General features: G+C 36.9%; 1 protein-coding gene and 1 long non-coding RNA gene across 12 annotated transcripts; both read right to left on the bottom strand.

Moving 5' to 3' along the window:
* Positions 1-10,165: 10,165 nt before the first annotated feature.
* On the bottom strand, positions 10,166-14,944 carry LOC112282128 (protein trichome birefringence-like 24). 11 transcript variants are annotated; one of them, XM_024519375.3, is made up of 9 exons: positions 14,521-14,944; positions 14,192-14,256; positions 13,698-13,824; positions 13,156-13,442; positions 12,585-13,014; positions 11,940-12,217; positions 11,479-11,716; positions 11,009-11,335; positions 10,166-10,824 (listed from the first exon to the last, which is right to left on the bottom strand). In XM_024519375.3, exons 4-9 carry the CDS (start codon positions 13,381-13,383, stop codon positions 10,598-10,600), a joined length of 1,728 nt encoding a protein of 575 aa, XP_024375143.1. In that variant the 5' UTR covers positions 13,384-13,442; positions 13,698-13,824; positions 14,192-14,256; positions 14,521-14,944; the 3' UTR covers positions 10,166-10,597. The 11 variants fall into 11 exon arrangements, with proteins under 11 accessions (XP_024375143.1, XP_024375146.1, XP_090106938.1 ...); XM_024519378.3 differs by having other exon boundaries at positions 13,698-13,821; positions 14,521-14,807; XM_090250812.1 differs by having other exon boundaries at positions 14,584-14,723.
* Positions 14,933-17,355, bottom strand: LOC149989325 (uncharacterized). Its single transcript, XR_016503154.1, has 2 exons — positions 16,973-17,355; positions 14,933-15,173 (listed from the first exon to the last, which is right to left on the bottom strand). It is a non-coding gene; the product is annotated as an uncharacterized LOC149989325 (long non-coding RNA).
* Between the last annotated feature and the right edge of the window lie 775 nt (positions 17,356-18,130).

Here is an 18,130-nt window from a genome sequence, read left to right as displayed (position 1 = left end):
TTCTTTAAGGTTATTTATTTTAGGATTTTTTTTATTATTTTTTTTATTAGATTAATTTATGGCTTCTTTGTGTTTTTTTTATAACTTCTTTTAAATTTATTTTAAATTGGTCAAAGTTTATTTAAGACTTCATTAAATTTAGTAGGATTTTGTTGTTACATTTCTATTTACCTTCCATAGCTAGGTTTCCAATGTATATTCAAGCAAGAATACACATAATATGACAATGTTCTTACATTCTTTATTACAAATCCTTAAATTTGTTGTATGGATGAATATTACATAATATTTTGTTATGTTATCAATTGAGTCTAAAGTAGATAGTATACAAAATTCTTTTTGGATAGATAGTGCAAAAGGCAAAAAAAGACGCAACTTTCATTCTATTATAAATAGTTGTCTATTATGAATAGTGAATATGGATTATAGAGGTTATATAATTGTGGACATCAAATTTGGAGAAAAGATCCAAGAAAAATATTTGAAGAATATTGTAAGCTATTAATTAAAAAACTATACATTGTACTATTTTTAATACCATTAAATGAAGGCATTGTTGTATCCATTTAGAAGATTAAATTTAATATAGTATTTTTAGAAAAAAATGTAAAGTTAAAACTAATAGTATTAATTTTACTTTTACTGTCTCTTTAAGTAAAATTAAATTGTGATAAACAATAAAGCCATTGTCAAAAGTAGTGTTAGAATTTAAAATTATTAAAACTTTGAAAGTAATGTTGTGACTAGTATTGAAACATGTAAGGTATTAAGATGTTCAATTTCTTGTATGCTTATTGAGTATGTGAACAAGAACATTATAAAAACTTGTACTACATTGGCATGAAGTAAGGATAGAAAGATTTATGAAAATTAGGCAGTTACCATGTTCATATACATTTATAATGTAACATTTTTTATATCAAAACAAAGCTCAGCCTATCAAGGTTTTAAATTTAGATGCAAGTAATCAAAGTTGTTACAATATAATAAATTTGAACAATGTATCTTAACAACATCATATTTCTTTAGGATCTTAAAAAAAATATGCTTAGCTTGAAGCTATATGTGTCAAGGACAAGAACATGATAAAAACAAATAGAAAAAAGTGAGACTTCTCTCAAAGAAAGATGACAAAATAGAAATAACTTCATATGTATATTAAGAAAGAAAGTGGAATGGCTATTGCCAAAAGCCAAGAAAACTAGAGGCCCTTGAAACTACATTGGAAGCAAGAAAGGAATTGACAAGAATGAAGAAGGCTTCACTCTTGTCTCTATATATGCTACCTTACTAGGGGCTACGTGGCGACATTCTATAAGACCTCCAATATGTGTTGACTTTGTAGGACACATGCTTTGACTTACAAGGCAAGTTTTTCTACGTGTGGGCCACATAGTTAACTTGGTCTTCAAGCTAACAATATGTGGGGCACATGGCCAACTTGTTGACCACGTTTCTAATTCCAAAAAGTCAATTAAAGACACCTTTAAAGTCAAAGCAACATCTATGAAGCTTGTAGGAAGCTTTTATATCAAATACTATAGAATTAACTTACTTTTATCTACTTTTACTTACTTCTACCTATTTATACATGTAATTACTAGCTTACATGTATATGTCCATGACAACATGTGTCAAATTTGGAATATTAATTTAGATTTTAAAGATTTTATCTTCATAATTCTAACTCAATATTATATTATAACATACATAGTATTTCAATTATAATAATAATGATCAATTCTTGTACTTAGATAGAATATAATTGGATTTATGCTAACTATTCAAGTTTACACTTTTTGAAGTTGAATTCAAGAGTTGTTATAAGAATTGACTTTATGTCCAAGTATAAAGTTTTAAAGTAGTTTCAAATATTGATAAGCTTTGTTATCATATTTTAGAAGTTGAGACTATTAATTTGTAATTAGGACATGATCTATAAGCTAAAATATATATTCTTTTTATATTAATATTTGTTAAATCAACATACATGATAGAATTGAAACTTTGACCAATTGTTTAATGACCAAATTATTTGTTTTCTTCTCTATTATAATAATTGTGTATTAAATTTAAAATACTATAAAAATATAAAATATTAATCTAAAACCAATTTTTTTAATTTTTATTTATAATTCTAATTTTTTTTTTAATCAAATTTAGGCATTTGTAACAACTTTGATTGATAGTAAAATAAATAAAGAAATATGGATTTTAAATGTCTTGCTAAATTAACAAGATATTTCTCTTGTTAATCAAGTTGGTCTTCATATTCTTATCTTTTATTTAACTTGTGGCACTTAAAGATAGATTAGAGAACAATTCAACAAAGTTCAGTGAATTTTCTTTGCATAGAGATAAAATTGTAAAAGGTATCAATCAACCACAAACTAACAAAGTGTTTCTAAAAACCAGTTTTACATTTAAAATTTTATATAAAATCCTAGAATGGTATTTCTATTTGAAGACGAACAAAGATTAATTTATGTTAAAAAATATCATATTATAAAATTAAAATGAACTAATAAACAATAACAATTGTTATAATCAACAATCTACCATTTATTCCTCTACCACTTATAAAATTGATACTTAATCCGAAATCATGTTGTTGGTTTTTTGTATTGGGACTAGAAGTCAAAGATTTTAAAATGTATAATACTATATTTCTTTATTTATATTTTAATTATATTAAATCAATTTTAAAATTACATTTTTGAATTCAAAGATAAAATATAGCCAACAAGCATTTATGATAAATTCAATAATGACAATACTACATGATAAAAATTGAACATGATTTTATAAAATTATTATAAAACTATATGTATTATAAATTTATTCTTTTTCTTTAAAATAATTTCTTTCTTCATAGTACTCTTCTAAAAATATAGAAAAAATTATATAAATAATTTGATATTATTAAATGTAAATACTTAAAAGACAATAACAAGTATTCAAATTATTAGTCAATATTCAATTTGTAATAAAAGCATGTCTAATATATCAATAAGGCTAAGAAGAATCTATTCTATCATTAGATACAGAAGAAGACCAATGTCTATAATATATATTTATTTAAATTAAGAATTTACATAGATCCAAAATTCTTTGGTATACTTGATTACTTAATTACTTAAATAAGATAAAGTTAATGAATCCAAGTAAAGAGATTAAGAATCAAAAAATTGTAGCATTTTAAAATCAATTTCCAAAATAGAATATTATCTTACACTAGTGCCTATTATTTAATTCCAAAATTCATAAAAAAGAGAATTTTTTGTACTACACAAATGTAGACTCCAATGTTAACCATCTTTTGAAAGATTTTAATCTAGACATGTCAAATAAAGATTCTCCCAAAAAACCACTACCATGGATGATAATCCATGGGTGATAATCCATAGAATAATATTTATTCATTGGATCAAACTTGGAGATAATTTTACCAAAATACATTAGAAAAAAAATGTTTGAAATAACCTTAAACTATCAAAAAAGTAATAAGTGCACCAACACTACAAAATAGCACTAAAAAAGTTGATAACTCAGATCATAGTTCTGAAATAACAACCATTATACACATTGCACTAAGATCACTTTATTAACAAAACTAAAAACTAAAAAAATACTCCGAGAAATGTAAACATCCTTTGGTTCCTTCAACTAATGTTACTTTACTTCCAAACACCAACTATCTATGAAAGTGTCACGGACACAAAATACAGACTTGAAATCTAACAAGAAGTTCAAGAAGAAGTGGCAGAACTAGATTAAAGAGATGAGTACAAGAACAACACCAAAAAAGTGAGCTAGAACTCCAAGAGATGTGTTGTCGAGACTGAAGAACTCTTCAGCCTCGATCCCTATATATACTCCTACTTAGGAAGCTTCTCGAGCTACTTCTAGGAAGCTTCTAGAAGGTTCCAGAGGCTTCCTTTCTAGAAGGTTTTAGAAACTTCTCGAGCTACTTCTATTAACTAGGAAGCTTCTAGAAAGTTCCAAGGGATTCCTTTCTAGAAGCTTCTAGAAACTTCTCTTCTAGAAGGTTCCAGAGACTTCTTTTCTAGAAGCTTCTAGAAACTTCTCTCTAAAAGGTTCCAAAGGCTTCTCTTCTAGAAGGTTCCAGAGGCTTGTTTTCTAGAAGGTTCTAGAAACTTCTCTCTAGAAAGTTCTAAGGAATATGTCCCTAACATCACCCCCTCCTTTAGCTTCGAGGTCTCTGAGAAGCAATGTTGTTGATCAGTACCAACGCAAGAAAATGAAAATCTCTCGCATAACTTCTGCTATGAACTCCAACTGTTGTTCACGAGGCAAGTGGTTCATCGACCCTTGAAGCCAACGGTAGTGGCCCACACCTTCGACTTCTGACGAAGCATGAACTTCCGTGTCCTCATTGTGAAATTATCCTTCAAACACGCCTTCTGGTTGACCATCGTAAGCAAACTCGATCTCAAATACGATCACCAGTGATCGGTTACTCGGTATCCTCTGTCGTCGTCGTGGTACATATAATTCTTCATCTCGGGGTCGCCTTCGTGAGCTACTCAGTTGTGATACTCTGACTGGCATAATATCTATCTCTTGGCTATCTATATCAAAAGACCAAACTATGATCTATCTTGGAGAAAATAACTACATCAACTATGAATTTTGCTGGTGCTCTCCCCTTTTCTTATATTGTTGGGAGGACAAGCTTTTGAAAGAAGCTATCATCGAATTGATTTAGGTTTATCGGGATGTCGTTGATGAAACTCCTGTACCTTTTGTGGCGCATTCGTAAGATTTTCAGCTGGCTCCCATGTTCGCTCATTAATGTCATAGCCGCACCAATGAACAAGATATTCTAACTTTCCCCACCTTCGCCATGAATCCAATACCTTTTCAACCTCGTATTCTTCGTGGTTCTCGATTTCAATACTAGGTGGCGGACATTGCACTCTTCTAGGAAAAGATGACTCTCGATAAGGTTCCAACAGAGAAACATGAAAGACTGGATGTACCTTCATAGAAGCCGGTAACTCCAGCCGGTATGCCACTGGATTAATTTGCTTCTGAATGATAAATGGTCCCAATCTTTGATAGTCCAACTTATCACATGGTCGCTTGGTCTTGATATTTCGTCGAAGAAGCCAGGCTTTGTCTCCAACTTTGAAAGTAGGTGCTGGATTCCGAAATCTATCTGCAGACGTCTTATAGGATTCTTGAGCGGATTATAATTGAAGCTTCAACATAGTTTGAAGCTCTGATAGTTGCTTCGCAAATCCTTCAGCTGCTGGATTGTTATTTATTGACGGACTCAACAAATCAAGCTTCGGATGATACCCATAGTTGGAAAAGAATGGTGTTTGTTGAGTCGACGCATGGAGGGTGTTGTTATATGTAAACTCGGCTAGCGGTAGATATGCAGTCCAATCGTCTTGCTGATAGTTGATGCTGCATCGTAAGTACTGCTCCAAGACTTGGTTCACCCGTTCCGTTTGGCCATCAGTTTGAGGATGAAAAGCTGAAGAAAGCTTGATATCCACCTTCAATATCCCAAAGAGAGATCTCCAAAACTTTGACACGAACTGGGTACCTCGATCTGATATGATATCATCTGGTAGTCCATGATATCGATACACATTATTGAGAAAGAGTCTTGCTGTGACTTCACTGGACGATGTCTTCTTACAAGGAACAAAGTGTGCCATCTTCATAAGCCGATCTACCACGACAAAGATGCTGTCAAATGAGTTTGATGATGGCAAATCCGTGATGAAGTCCATAGAAATTGAAGACCATGGTCGACATGGAATTGGCAATGGCTGTAGAAGTCCATAAGGGCGATGCCGAGGATTCTTAGATCTTGAACAGATGTCACAAGAGAGGACAAAATCTTTCACATCCTTCCACATTTGGGGCCACCAAAAATCTCGGGAAATAAGCTCCAAGATCTTGTTGAATCCAAAATGTCCCACAGTTGGAAAATCATGGCGAGATTGAAGAACTCGGAGTCGTGCTAATCCTTTTGGAATGTACAATCGCTCTTCAAAGTATAAAAGATCTCCCTCCACCTTGAACTTGTTATCATTGGTACGTTACTTGATATCAATGGCTACTGAATCTTTAATGGTCATAGCACGTACCTGGTTTAGGAAGTCAGCATCAAATGATACAATAGTAGCACAAAGTTGAAATCTCTCTGGCTTCAATAACGTTGTACATTCTTGATCAAACGTTGCTTCTCCAGCCTTTGGTGCAAGATACGATCTCCTTGATAAAGCATCGGATAGTCCTTGCTGCCTTCCAGGTCGATAAGTGATAACAAAATCGAATCTAAATAGCGACATATTCCACCAAGTTTGACGCCGATTTAAAACTCGAGCCATCATGAAATACTCCAAATTCTTGTGATCTGTATATACGGTTACTGGATGTGCAGCTCCTTCAAGAAAGTGACGCCATTCTTCGAAAGAATCCACTATAGCAAGAAGTTCCTTATCGTGGATCTTATAATTGATTTCAGCGACAGAGAACTTCCGAGAATAGAATGCAACTGGATGGAGCTTCTTATCTTCACTCATTTGTGAAAGTACAGCTCCCAAAGCAAAATCTGAAGCATCAGTTTCTAAATAGAAGGACTTTGTAAAGTCTGGATGTACCAAAATTGGAGTTGTAGTAAATGCTGTCTTCAAATCTTGAAACGCCTTCTCCGCCAAAGGTCCCCATTCCAACTTATCCTTGCATGTTAATCGAGTGAGAGGAGCAGCAACTTGAGAATAATTCTAGATGAAGATCCGATAGAAGTTAGCAAAACCAAGAAAGCATTGTACGTCTCTAACCGTCTTCGGAACCTCCCAAGACATGATTGCTTCTACTTTCTTGGGGTCCATCTTCAAACCTTCTATAGTCGCAATGAACCCCAAAAATTCCATCTCCGTTTGGTGAAATAAACACTTTTCTAATTTGGCATATAGTCCTCGCTTGCGTAGTTTCTCCAAGACCAAACAAACATGCTCCTCATGCTCTTCCTCGTTTTTAGAGAATATTAGAATATCGTCTAAGTAGATGACAACAAAATCGTCGAGGTGTTCTCGAAAGATGTCATTCATCATATGTTGGAAAACCTCTAGAGCATTGGTAAGACCAAAAGGCATGACATTATATTCGAAATGACCATACCTTGTACGAAATGCTGTCTTCCACTCATCTCCTTCCTTGATTCGTACGAGATTATAAGCTCCCCTTAAATCAATTTTTGTAAAGATCTTCGCACGTCCCAGTTGTTCTAAGAGACTAGAAATCAAGGGTAATGGGTAACGATTTTTCTTTGTTACCTTGTTGAGGCCTCGATAGTCCACACACATCCGTAATGATCCATCTTTCTTCTTCACAAATAAGATGGGTGCTCTAACTGATGATTTTGAATGACGAATGAAGTTCTTGGCTAGATTCTCGTCGATGTACTTTTGTAACTCTGCCAACTCCATTTGCGATAGATTGTAGATTGGGCCAAAAGGTGGTTGTGCTCCTTCTTGCAAGTCTATGGCACAATCATATGGTCGGTGTTCCGGTAGTATGTCGGCGTTCTTCTTTTGAAACACGTCTTCAAAATCTTTATATTGCTCCGGTATACTTGCTGTTGAGATCTTCTCCTCGGTAGTTGGAGCCGCATAAATGACAAATGGAATGCCTTCCTTAGATGATCTTATAAACGTTCTTGCTCCAATGAGTAAGGATTTCTTTTTTCGAGGTTTTTTACTAGGTTTTTTCTTGGGTGGTTTTGTGGGAAAAGTCATCTTCCGCAACCTCCAATCTATCAATGGATTATGTTTTTCCAACCAAGAAAGACCAAGAATAATAGGATTTGATGGGGTTCTAATAATATTAAAAATAATATGACTACTATGGTCTTTAAACGTTACTTCTATAGGTTTTGATTCATGGATGATGCTACCAGACAATAAAGGTCGCCCATCTATGACCTCAACATGAACAGGTTTTGATTTTAGTACTAAAGGGATCTTATGACGCTTTGCAAATTCTTCGTCTAAAAAACAAGCAGATGCTCCTGAGTCTAGTAGTGCTAAGGTTCTCAGTTTTTGAGGGCCGATAAACAGAGGGATTGTAAAACAAAGTGCAGGTTGGGCAGAAAGAAAGGAACCTGATTGTTGTTGGGATATTTCATTGTCCAGCCGCACGGTTCCTACTGTGGCTGGGCATCCTCGTTTTCTTGAACAAATACTCCCCTAGTCTTGACTATGCCTCGATTTTACTTTTTGGAGTAGTTTCCGACTTTGTGGCCTTCTCCACCGCAATACAAGCTTAAATTTTCCTCCATACATCGCTTTTTTTCTTCTATAGTAAGAGATTTGATATATATCGCATCAATTTGCATGTCTTCCACCTCTGAATGCGAATTCACACCGCTTGTCGACATAGTTGGAGCATGGCGAATTGTATGTTGTATTGAGCGTTGGTCTTGGTGACGTTGGAATAGGCAATTATCGCACTTCACAACTTGGCTAATGGCTTCATTGAGCGTTTGTGGATCAGGAAGAGTTAACAGTAAATCCTTCACATCATCTCTTAAACCCCAATAGAATTGACTCATCAACGCTTCTTCATCCCAATTGATGTCGCATACTAATTGCCTGAAATTCGAAGCATAGACTGATGTAGAATGCATCCCTTGTCGTAGCGACCGGATCTTTGTTATAGCCCATCGAACCTTATCAAGTTTACCAAATGCTTCCACAAATGCTTCCAAAAAGGTTTCGAAGTTGTTTAATATGGATGATCGTTTCTCAAACAAATGAGCAAACCATGATAGAGTTTGTCCCGTAAGTAAGGTTCCAACAAGCCCAACACGTGACTCCTCCATTGGATATCGTTCGGGCTATAAAACTGTTATCAACTTGATTTGATTGACGAATCCTCAAAACTTGGAACGTGTTCCATCAAACTTATCTGGAAGGCTAACTCGAGGCTCCTTATGTTGTAGAATTAGTGGTTCTTGTCGAACCTGAGGTAAAGTTGTTTCTCCAAGTACCGAAATTTGAGGCTGGTGTAGTTTAGATTGTGCTATCCTAGATAGTCCATCATTATGAAGCCTTGCCACCACTCCTTCAATCTCTACAGTTCTTTGTGATAACGTAGCGAGGGCATTCATAATAGCATCTAACTTAGACTCCAAACTTTCTGTCATACTAATGTCTTGACCTCCGGCCATTCTAAAAGAAGGACAAAAATGACCCTATAAGAGGTAATATTGGTTTATAGGAAGGTAATCCACAACCTATAAAATGCCTTAAGAATTTCAAGAAGAGGGGTAATCCACTCTCTCCAAGAAGAATAAGACTCCAATATTATAACAGAAGAAGTATCAGTTTAGAGGAGGGTAATCCGCAACCTCTAAAAAATGCTAGTATACCTTCAAGTAGAGGGGTAATCCACACTCTACTAAGAAAGAACTAGCTCTGATATCTCAAGTTAGTGTAGTCTCGACAAACTGTCACAGACACAAAATACAGACTTGAAATCTAACAAGAAGTTCAAGAAGAAGTGGCAGAACTAGATTAAAGAGATGAGTACAAGAACAACACCAAAAAAGTGAGCTAGAACTCCAAGAGATGTGTTGTCGAGACTGAAGAACTCTTCAGCCTCGATCCCTATATATACTCCTACTTAGGAAGCTTCTCGAGCTACTTCTAGGAAGCTTCTAGAAGGTTCCAGAGGCTTCCTTTCTAGAAGGTTTTAGAAACTTCTCGAGCTACTTCTATTAACTAGGAAGCTTCTAGAAAGTTCCAGGGGATTCCTTTCTAAAAGCTTCTAAAAACTTCTCTTCTAGAAGGTTCCAGAGACTTCCTTTCTAGAAGCTTCTAGAAACTTCTCTCTAAAATGTTCCAAAAGCTTCTCTTCTAGAAGGTTCCAAAGGCTTGTTTTGTAGAAAGTTCTAGAAACTTCTCTCTAGAAAGTTCTAAGGAATATGTCCTTAACTGAAAGTGAAGACAAATTCACTTCACATCCAAAGAAGTTACTAAATTTTGAAGAATAAATATACCTATTCACGAGTTCATTCACATCCTAGAGTTGTCTTCATAAAATCCAGTCTATTTCATTTTGTGTTGATCACGATCAAGCAAATTGTGGGTTACAAACCATGAATCGTGAAGACGACGTGAGACTGAAAGCTTTGCACAACAAAGCAATTTCGGCACGCTCGACGCTGTAGCTTCGCCATAGAAATTATACACTGACTTCGTTCTACCATAGTATCCAAATGAGGCTTTGAGTGCCTTTCCAAACTATGAGTACTCCCTTCTCTATTGAAAGTGGGCAATCTTCATCACCCAACTTCTCTCTAGGTTTCAAAGTTTGGAGAATTGCTTAAGCATCATGCACTTTCAAAGAGTGTCAACTCACCTGTTTGTCTAGATGGTCTCCCTCTGGATGGTTCGGTGTGCCGGATTTAGCAGGTTTCCTGCAATCGGAATGGATAACACATGGTTCGGTGTGCCGGATTTAGCAGGTTTCCTGCAATCGGAATGGATAACAATCGGAATGGATAACACAGAGAAGTGAAGTAAAAGCCTGGTGGTGGCGAAGAATTCCATCAGCGATGTATTACATCTTGCAATAATTGCACGAGGAGATCGTTCCATGTGTCGATGGAACCTGGAAGGCACCAGTGCAGGCAATCCTTCTGGATGAATCCCTGGTGCTCTTTTGAGTAAGGTTGAAACGTTCTGTACACGTTTGGATGAGCGTCGGCTCGAAATTGAGCAATGTTCGTGACATTCAACAACTTGATTCGGGGCTTGTCAGCCGCATTTAAAGTACCTATACACCGTCGTCAGACATTAAAGGTTAATGCAGAGAGGAGGAGATGGAGATGGAACACCGTGACGGCAAAACTGTCCTCTTTCTAGTAAGATCCTAAACACGTTGACAAGCTGGGTGATAAAGATCGGTCACGTCTATTAGTCTTTGCCTACAATGAGAGGAGAATTCGCTATGCACATACCTGTAACGTTCTGAAATACTTCCTTTTGAATGTCAAGCATCCACTTGGTTACGTAGAGCATGGCCACCCCTCCGGGTGTAGTGCGCACGCATTCGCCACCGTTATCCCATCTTCCGTTCTCAAAATGGTCAGGAGAAAAGGATCGGAACACAACGGTGCCAGTGAATCCAGGTATCGATAAAATACCCTGCAAGACGTTACGTATGGCTGTGCGGTAAGCGTCAAAAAAGCCGATCTCCTTACATTCAGTTTCCCATCCATCACATGTGTGACCACCTATGGGTTGACCGCCTTGCAGGAAAAGGGCGCGCTGAAACCACCATTGACCTGAAAATCATGAAACAATCCTTATGAAAAATGGCACCAAAAGCTGCAAACAAGGCATCCTTCATAGGATCACAATCAATCAACTTGATATGGAAGCAAATTGTGAGAACTAAAACTTTAGCTTTGAGGTGATGATGACAAACCAGTGGATAATTGCAGAATGTCAGCGCCGCGTGCATAGTCAGCCCAAGTTTTGTCGAGTTCATCGATGTGAATGTAGGGCACAGTTATTGTTTCGTTGTCCGAACGTGTGACCTGCTTTTCTTCCACGTGCACAAGAAATGGAGACCAGCGGATTGTGAAAGTGAAGTTGGTTGAGGGAAAGACATAGACAATATTTTTATAGTCTGGTGATTGGTACTTCGGAAACGGCATCTCAGCCTGAAACACGCGAAACATGTTGGACATGAGCTCAAGCGAAGAAATAAGAATAAGAATCTCTGAATGCCTGCACAGTCATACAGGAGGGTTTGGTTGCGCAGTTGTATAGAAGACGTGTTTCAAAGCACAACAGGCACTCTTTGCTAGATTTTGTAGTTTTTCTCAAAAGACAGAGTTCAAGTCCATGAAAAGCACGCAGTAGACTGTAGACTGATTGCAGTACCTGTGACAGAATACAAAGAAGAGATTGAAACTGGTTGCGAGAAATTGAATCTCCTGCGAAAACAACAGAGCGACCACGCATGGTGCTTAAGAAAGCTCGGGCGTCAATTCTAGGTAAGTCACATTCGTATGGTTGCCACTTCCAGTGTAGGTACCCCGTGTCTGGCCGTCCATTTTTCATGCAATCCTGGTGCCCTTGAATGAACTTGCAGGTGGAGTTGGTATATTGGGGAGGACGTGTGTCTGGTACCCAACTGCCTTCAAACAAATCACAGGCCCCTACAACACGGAAGAAAGCATATTATCAGGGAGGTATAAGGCAAAGGAATGGATATCTTCCTCAGAATGCATAAGCTGACAAAGAGATCGAAATAGCTACGTTATGAACAGAAGAATAATGAGTAATGCAGATTACCAAACCCGGGTGTTCATCAGTTTTTTTATTAACTTTGAAATTGTAATATTATACATCATAAACGTGCTTTTTATTCTAAAAGAAGAAGACGCTGATGACCTGGCGGCTGGTAGCTTGATTGCTACCGTCGGAAGACTTGCGTGCGGATCAGTGTTCTTTCGAGAAAATGCGACAGAATACAATAGAAGCTGCTCAATAACATTCTGAAGTTATGAGGTCGCGGGTACCCACCTGGGTTCTCTGGGCTTGTGATATTAGTGAGCTGTGGACTCTCCATTGCAATCCCACTCGAATCAGACCGTTCCGTGTCTGAAAGATCATCTTCATTCTGCTTCGAGGTATCATTCCCGATAGATGAACCAGTCAAGAAGTTTGGGCCCTCAAGCTCTGTCGGTGGTTCAACCGTTGCATCCACTTGAGGACTGGATTCTACAGAAATTGAACTCAAGCTGTCTGTGGTGGTCTCAGAATCTCCTTTTGTTTCCTCCTGCTCACTCGCGTCCGTATCCTTCACCAATGCATCAGCTTCTGTGATAGCTTCTGCTGGACCTGTAACAGGATTATTCGTGTCTGTGAGGTTCTCAGTGCCTTCCACAGTCGGTTGCACCTGGAAATCACTTCCGTTTGTGTCACTGTTGAATGAAGAGGTATTTGTACCTTCCTGCGTCGAAACCCCTCAACGTCAAAATATATTGATAGAAACTACATTGTAGCAAGCTGAGATTACAGATGAACTACATCGAATTGCCTACTCCGTGCAAAGAAATTAATAAACATGTCTGACATGCGACAGACAACATACCTCGAGTGAATTCGGGAAGGGCTTTTCCTGAAGAAAAACCATGGCTTCCGTTGAGGTAGCAGGAGTCTCAAAGTACATGTAGTAAGATACGATCACGAGAGTGAGGAAGGAGACACATAGGGCTCCAGTTACTAGTTTCCTTTTGTCCATGCTCAGAAAATCTCTCCCAGGGGAACTCCTCGCCAACTTCTCAACATCGCCGCTGATCGTTTGTTGACCAGGACCCATCTTGGTCCAGGATACAGTCCCGAAAGCGATGCTTCAGTTTCTTGTCATCTTGGTAATACCTGCCGACGAGAGAAGCTCACAAGACATCAGAAAACTCCTCACAGAAATCTAGGGTTTGGTCAAATTTTTCTGGACATATGTATATACGACGTGATCTCTATTCTCCTCCTTGAGGTGTTCACCCACGCAGCATGCATTGTCCACATTGTAGTCCAACCAGCGTGGCACCATATCCATAGCAAAGACTGTAGCGCAAATCGCAGCGTTCCAGTTCATTGCTAAGCAATTGACTCTGTCTCACTAGAAACACGTACCAGCTAACATTCCGGCGACTAAACTTTCTCTGTTATCCATTTAATCCCGTCGAACAGAAGAAAGAGTGCAGCCGTCTTAGAGCTTTGAAATAATTGTTCCTACTAGACGATGGCGGCGAAGACACTGCTGCAAGTTTACACCAGTAAAATCAATGACATTGCGTTGGTTATTAATTCTTGGAATAATAGTTTCAACGTGCCAATCTGCGGAGCTGAAATCTGAAAGTTTCCTGAGTATAGCACTACTCCTTTTCACCCTCCAGCAAAGGGCAGTTGTCAGATTAACCAAATTAATGGAGACAGAGATCGCAACACAAGTCCACCAGCTAGAATTGTTGCGAGTAAGGATATGCGAACCCCTAAAATTCAAAAGAACTGGGCTGAGGGATGGGAGGCTATCGATTCGAAAACCCTATATTTTCTTTCTGGTTTGAAGAGATGAGACAGCATTGAAGATCGAGCGTTCAAAAGAATACATAAAATTCATTCCATACCTCTAAATGCTCCTCCCAACAAAACATGAACTGGATTCTCGTATCCTTTCGATATCTCGCAAGACCTGCTAGAATGGAATGGCAAACTCTTCAGCACCACGGCAGAGAGTTAGAAGAAAAGTTCGGATCACAACTTCAGCATTGTTGTAAACTCATGTCAATGGCATTCCCAGCCCTTGATTGTCGGGTTCGCATTGCAGGACTGGAGTGGAGATGTGACCATGCATAGAAGCACCCCCCACAAGTTCCAGATGCAGTGCACCTTAAGAACAAAATAACAAATCCTCTTTCCAGTGACGAGGGCCAAGCCATAGTTTCAAGCCACTTACATGTATTAAACCAGATCAAGCATGCACATGTAACACAGCCACGCATGGGTGGAAACAGCATACTCGTTATCACAAACCCACTCGCGTCAGGTCCAAAGTGACAGTGGACGCGATTCTTCGAGAGTAGCAAAAACTGGCAACCCGTTCGGAGGCTCAAGACTCAAACGAGTGTCATTGCCAGGTACACTTCTACACCACTGCACTCTGAAACTTTGCCTGTTGCTGCGCGTCTCAACCCCACCAGCTGGGCTGGATAGGCCTGTCGATCGATGAGTCACCAGTTTGGGAAGGGGCGTCAGCGGAATAATTGGAGATGGGGTTGCCACTTCTGGACAAGCGACAATTGCAACTGGCTCCCTTGAGGTGAAGTCCGAATGGCGACAAAGCGTGTCCAGCATTGTCGAAGCAATTCGACAAGAGCCTCCTCTAGAAATGTGGTAAGCGGCGGGAAAGCAACCAGTTGGGACTGCTCAATGCTCACAAAATTCGCAGTGCTCCACGAAGAACGGAAAGAGGAGGCGACCCACCTCACAGCATATGTACACCATGGACAGTTATTGTGAAACCTGTGATCTAATTCCGCGATGGACCTGCTTGGATCTTCCGTCGGTGACGTAGCGCCGCGAGCGATCACCCGCCGTTACTTTGTTTTCCTGTTTTTTGTTCTTTTTCTCATGAAAATGACTTTTTTGATATAGTACAACTTGATGTTATTATTGTATGTACATATGTATAAAACTTAAAAAATAAAAATAAAAATGAAACATCAATATTATTAAGAGCTTTTAATGGCATGCCAAAAGGCTTGAGAATCTAGATGAAAGTTTAATTATTGTTGATTTTCATAATGACAACTATCATGGTCACCATATTACAGTCTGGCCTACTGTATTTGAAACACAAACTAATCATACTTGTCAATGAGTTTAACAATCAAATATTATATTAAAAAACTTTAAACATAAAAGATTTGAAATAAAATTCCAAAAAAAATATGATTCGTAGTTATAAACAATAAAAAATTATAATATGTGCAATTTTATTCTATTTGTTAAAAAAAAAAAAAAAAAAAAAAAAAAAATGTCTATTCTTATACTAATATGTATACATGTACAATTTTTTTTTTTTATTTTGGTCCAAGCAACTCTCCAATTTTTTATTTTGTAACTTCAAAAAACAACATGTTAAAATTGAAGAACAAATAAAATTATTTAGCTTAAGAAACATCATATCTCTTTGCATCCAAATAAAAGCAATCTTTTAATATTGCAAAATTTATAGATTCATCACAATACTCCTTTTCAAGATAATACAATTAGATTTGATTCTTTAAACCTTTTTAGCTGTAGAAATAGTTTGTCAATGAATTTTGATACACAAATACATAAGATTTTTTTGAAGTAAGTTAAGTGCAATTGTTTAATCAATTAAAGTTTTGCAAACATACACATAGATATAAATGTATATATATATTACTAGCAAAAATATGTGCTATTAGGCACCAAAATTTTTAGCATTGCCATTGATATGGACATACATATTAATATTAGTATTTATTTAAATTAAAAGAATTAGGTAGAAGCAAGTAAATTTGAAAATATTTTAAAGAAAAGCTTCTTAGAAAATTCTTGGATTTGACTTAGTATTTATAGGTAATAGGTAGGTTAAAAACCTTGCTAAAAAATTGACTACATGTAGCATATGTTGACCGTACAAAGGAAGTTCTTTGTAATGAAATCATATATTTTGTGTATTTTCTAAATTGCATTATTGTGACTCAAATCTATATGCATTTGTAATAAGTTTCAATATGCATTTCCTTTGTGTCATCTTTCTTTAAGACACATCTATCATATTTAAATATATTATTTAAGATCTTGTCCTTGATAGATTACTAAGAGTATATTTATAATATAAAAGCATTGTCTTTTCTTGATTAAGAATAAATTATGTCATTTTTTTTGATAAAACATAAGCATATTAGAAGTTGTAAATTATCCACTTCTAAATTGATATTGTTGTAAGAATATTTTTTGTTGTTGAGTTCTATCTTTTATTTGTTTCAAGTGACAATGACATTTTTTTCTTTTTCTTTTTCTTCCTATTGTGTTATTACAACAAAATTTGTTGAAATGGAAGATATAATAATACAAATGTAAGAGCAAATAAGGGAATGAATACTTACAATACATCAATTCAATTTACCACCACAAGGAGTAAGACTGTCCATGTCGAAGAACATATAGTTTTTGACCCATTTTCCTTGAATTGAGTTTCGAAACAACAAAAAAAGCAAAGTTTCAAATGTACCACAGTATACTACGCAAGACATTCAAAGGCCCTTTCACCATTGCTTCCACTAAACCACACTCAAGGTAAAATGCCTTCATAATTTCTCTAGATGCCCGATTTGGCTTTAGAATAGGGTCAAAAGGAAGAGCCGGAAACACACCTGATCATACGTTTTCATGAGAGAGCATAGCAAGCAAACGCGCAGCTCGCGGCCAAAGCTTGTCGGCACCTGTGCAGCGCCTGCCATATCCCTCATCCCAAATACCTACACTTGTTGCCGACTATGTCATCAGCAGTTGCAATTACGACCCAGTTTGTAATCAAACTCGACCACCTGTAACTGATCCCATAAACCCAATCAAAGACCTAACCATTCATCCCCGACGAAGAAGATACTCAAAAGTCTGATAAGTGGACCAGTTAACCTAAAAACCCATAGACCCAAAATCACAGAAGAATGAAGCATCAGCGATGTGAAAAAACAAGGTGCCGAAAATGCAAGAGCATGTAGATGTAAGACCACAGCAATAAGGATCAAAACCCACAATCCATGCGAGGACGAGGAGACAAATACTACCGACAACGAGGACGCAGCACCGCCATGCATGGCGGTGGCATCGACACCGCTACGAACCGGGCGGAGGCACCGGGCGGGTATACACATATCTCTATTGATATCCGTTTGAAGCCCAGTCAACGAGGTTTATGCTGATGCCAACGCTGCTGGAACTGGCTCTTTTCTTTGAAGCCAAGTCATCCACTCAATCATTTAGTTCATTTGAGGTGGAGATTAAAGTTTCAAATAATTCTGGTTAATAGGTTTTATAAGTTGTAGAATTCCCTCTTGGGTGCTTGTTTGCTTATTTATTGACCGAGATAAAATTGTAAGTTTGTCCGGTCGTTGAATATTTCATAAATATTGATATTTGATTAATAAAATTAGATGATTAAAAACAACATATCTTTTAGTTCTTTGAAATAATTCTAGTGGCCGAAGAGATTTTTAAAAAACAAACCCACGACTTTCTGTGAAAAGCTGAAAAATAATAGCATAGTTATTCGTTACTGTTTCCGAAACTTTTAACAACGAACTATGAACAATATATTAGATTAAAACTATAATGCTTGTATGACCTGCATGATAATCAATTCAACATGTTGTACATGTATGATATCATAGATTGTTTTTCAAAATCTTCTGTCTTAAATTTACGTTTCTCTTCGAAAATTTGCATAAGATTGTGAACAATTTTAAACGTGTCTCAGTTTTATGGTTAGTTTTATAGAAATGGTGTTAAGACATAATAAATAACATTAA

This window comes from Physcomitrium patens, chromosome 5, assembly GCF_059467195.1.
Source record: "Physcomitrium patens ecotype Gransden chromosome 5, ASM5946719v1, whole genome shotgun sequence".
In the NCBI taxonomy this organism is placed as follows: domain Eukaryota; kingdom Viridiplantae; phylum Streptophyta; class Bryopsida; order Funariales; family Funariaceae; genus Physcomitrium; species Physcomitrium patens.
Note: the sequence above shows the minus strand (reverse complement) of the source record. Positions and strands in the feature narration are given on the sequence as shown.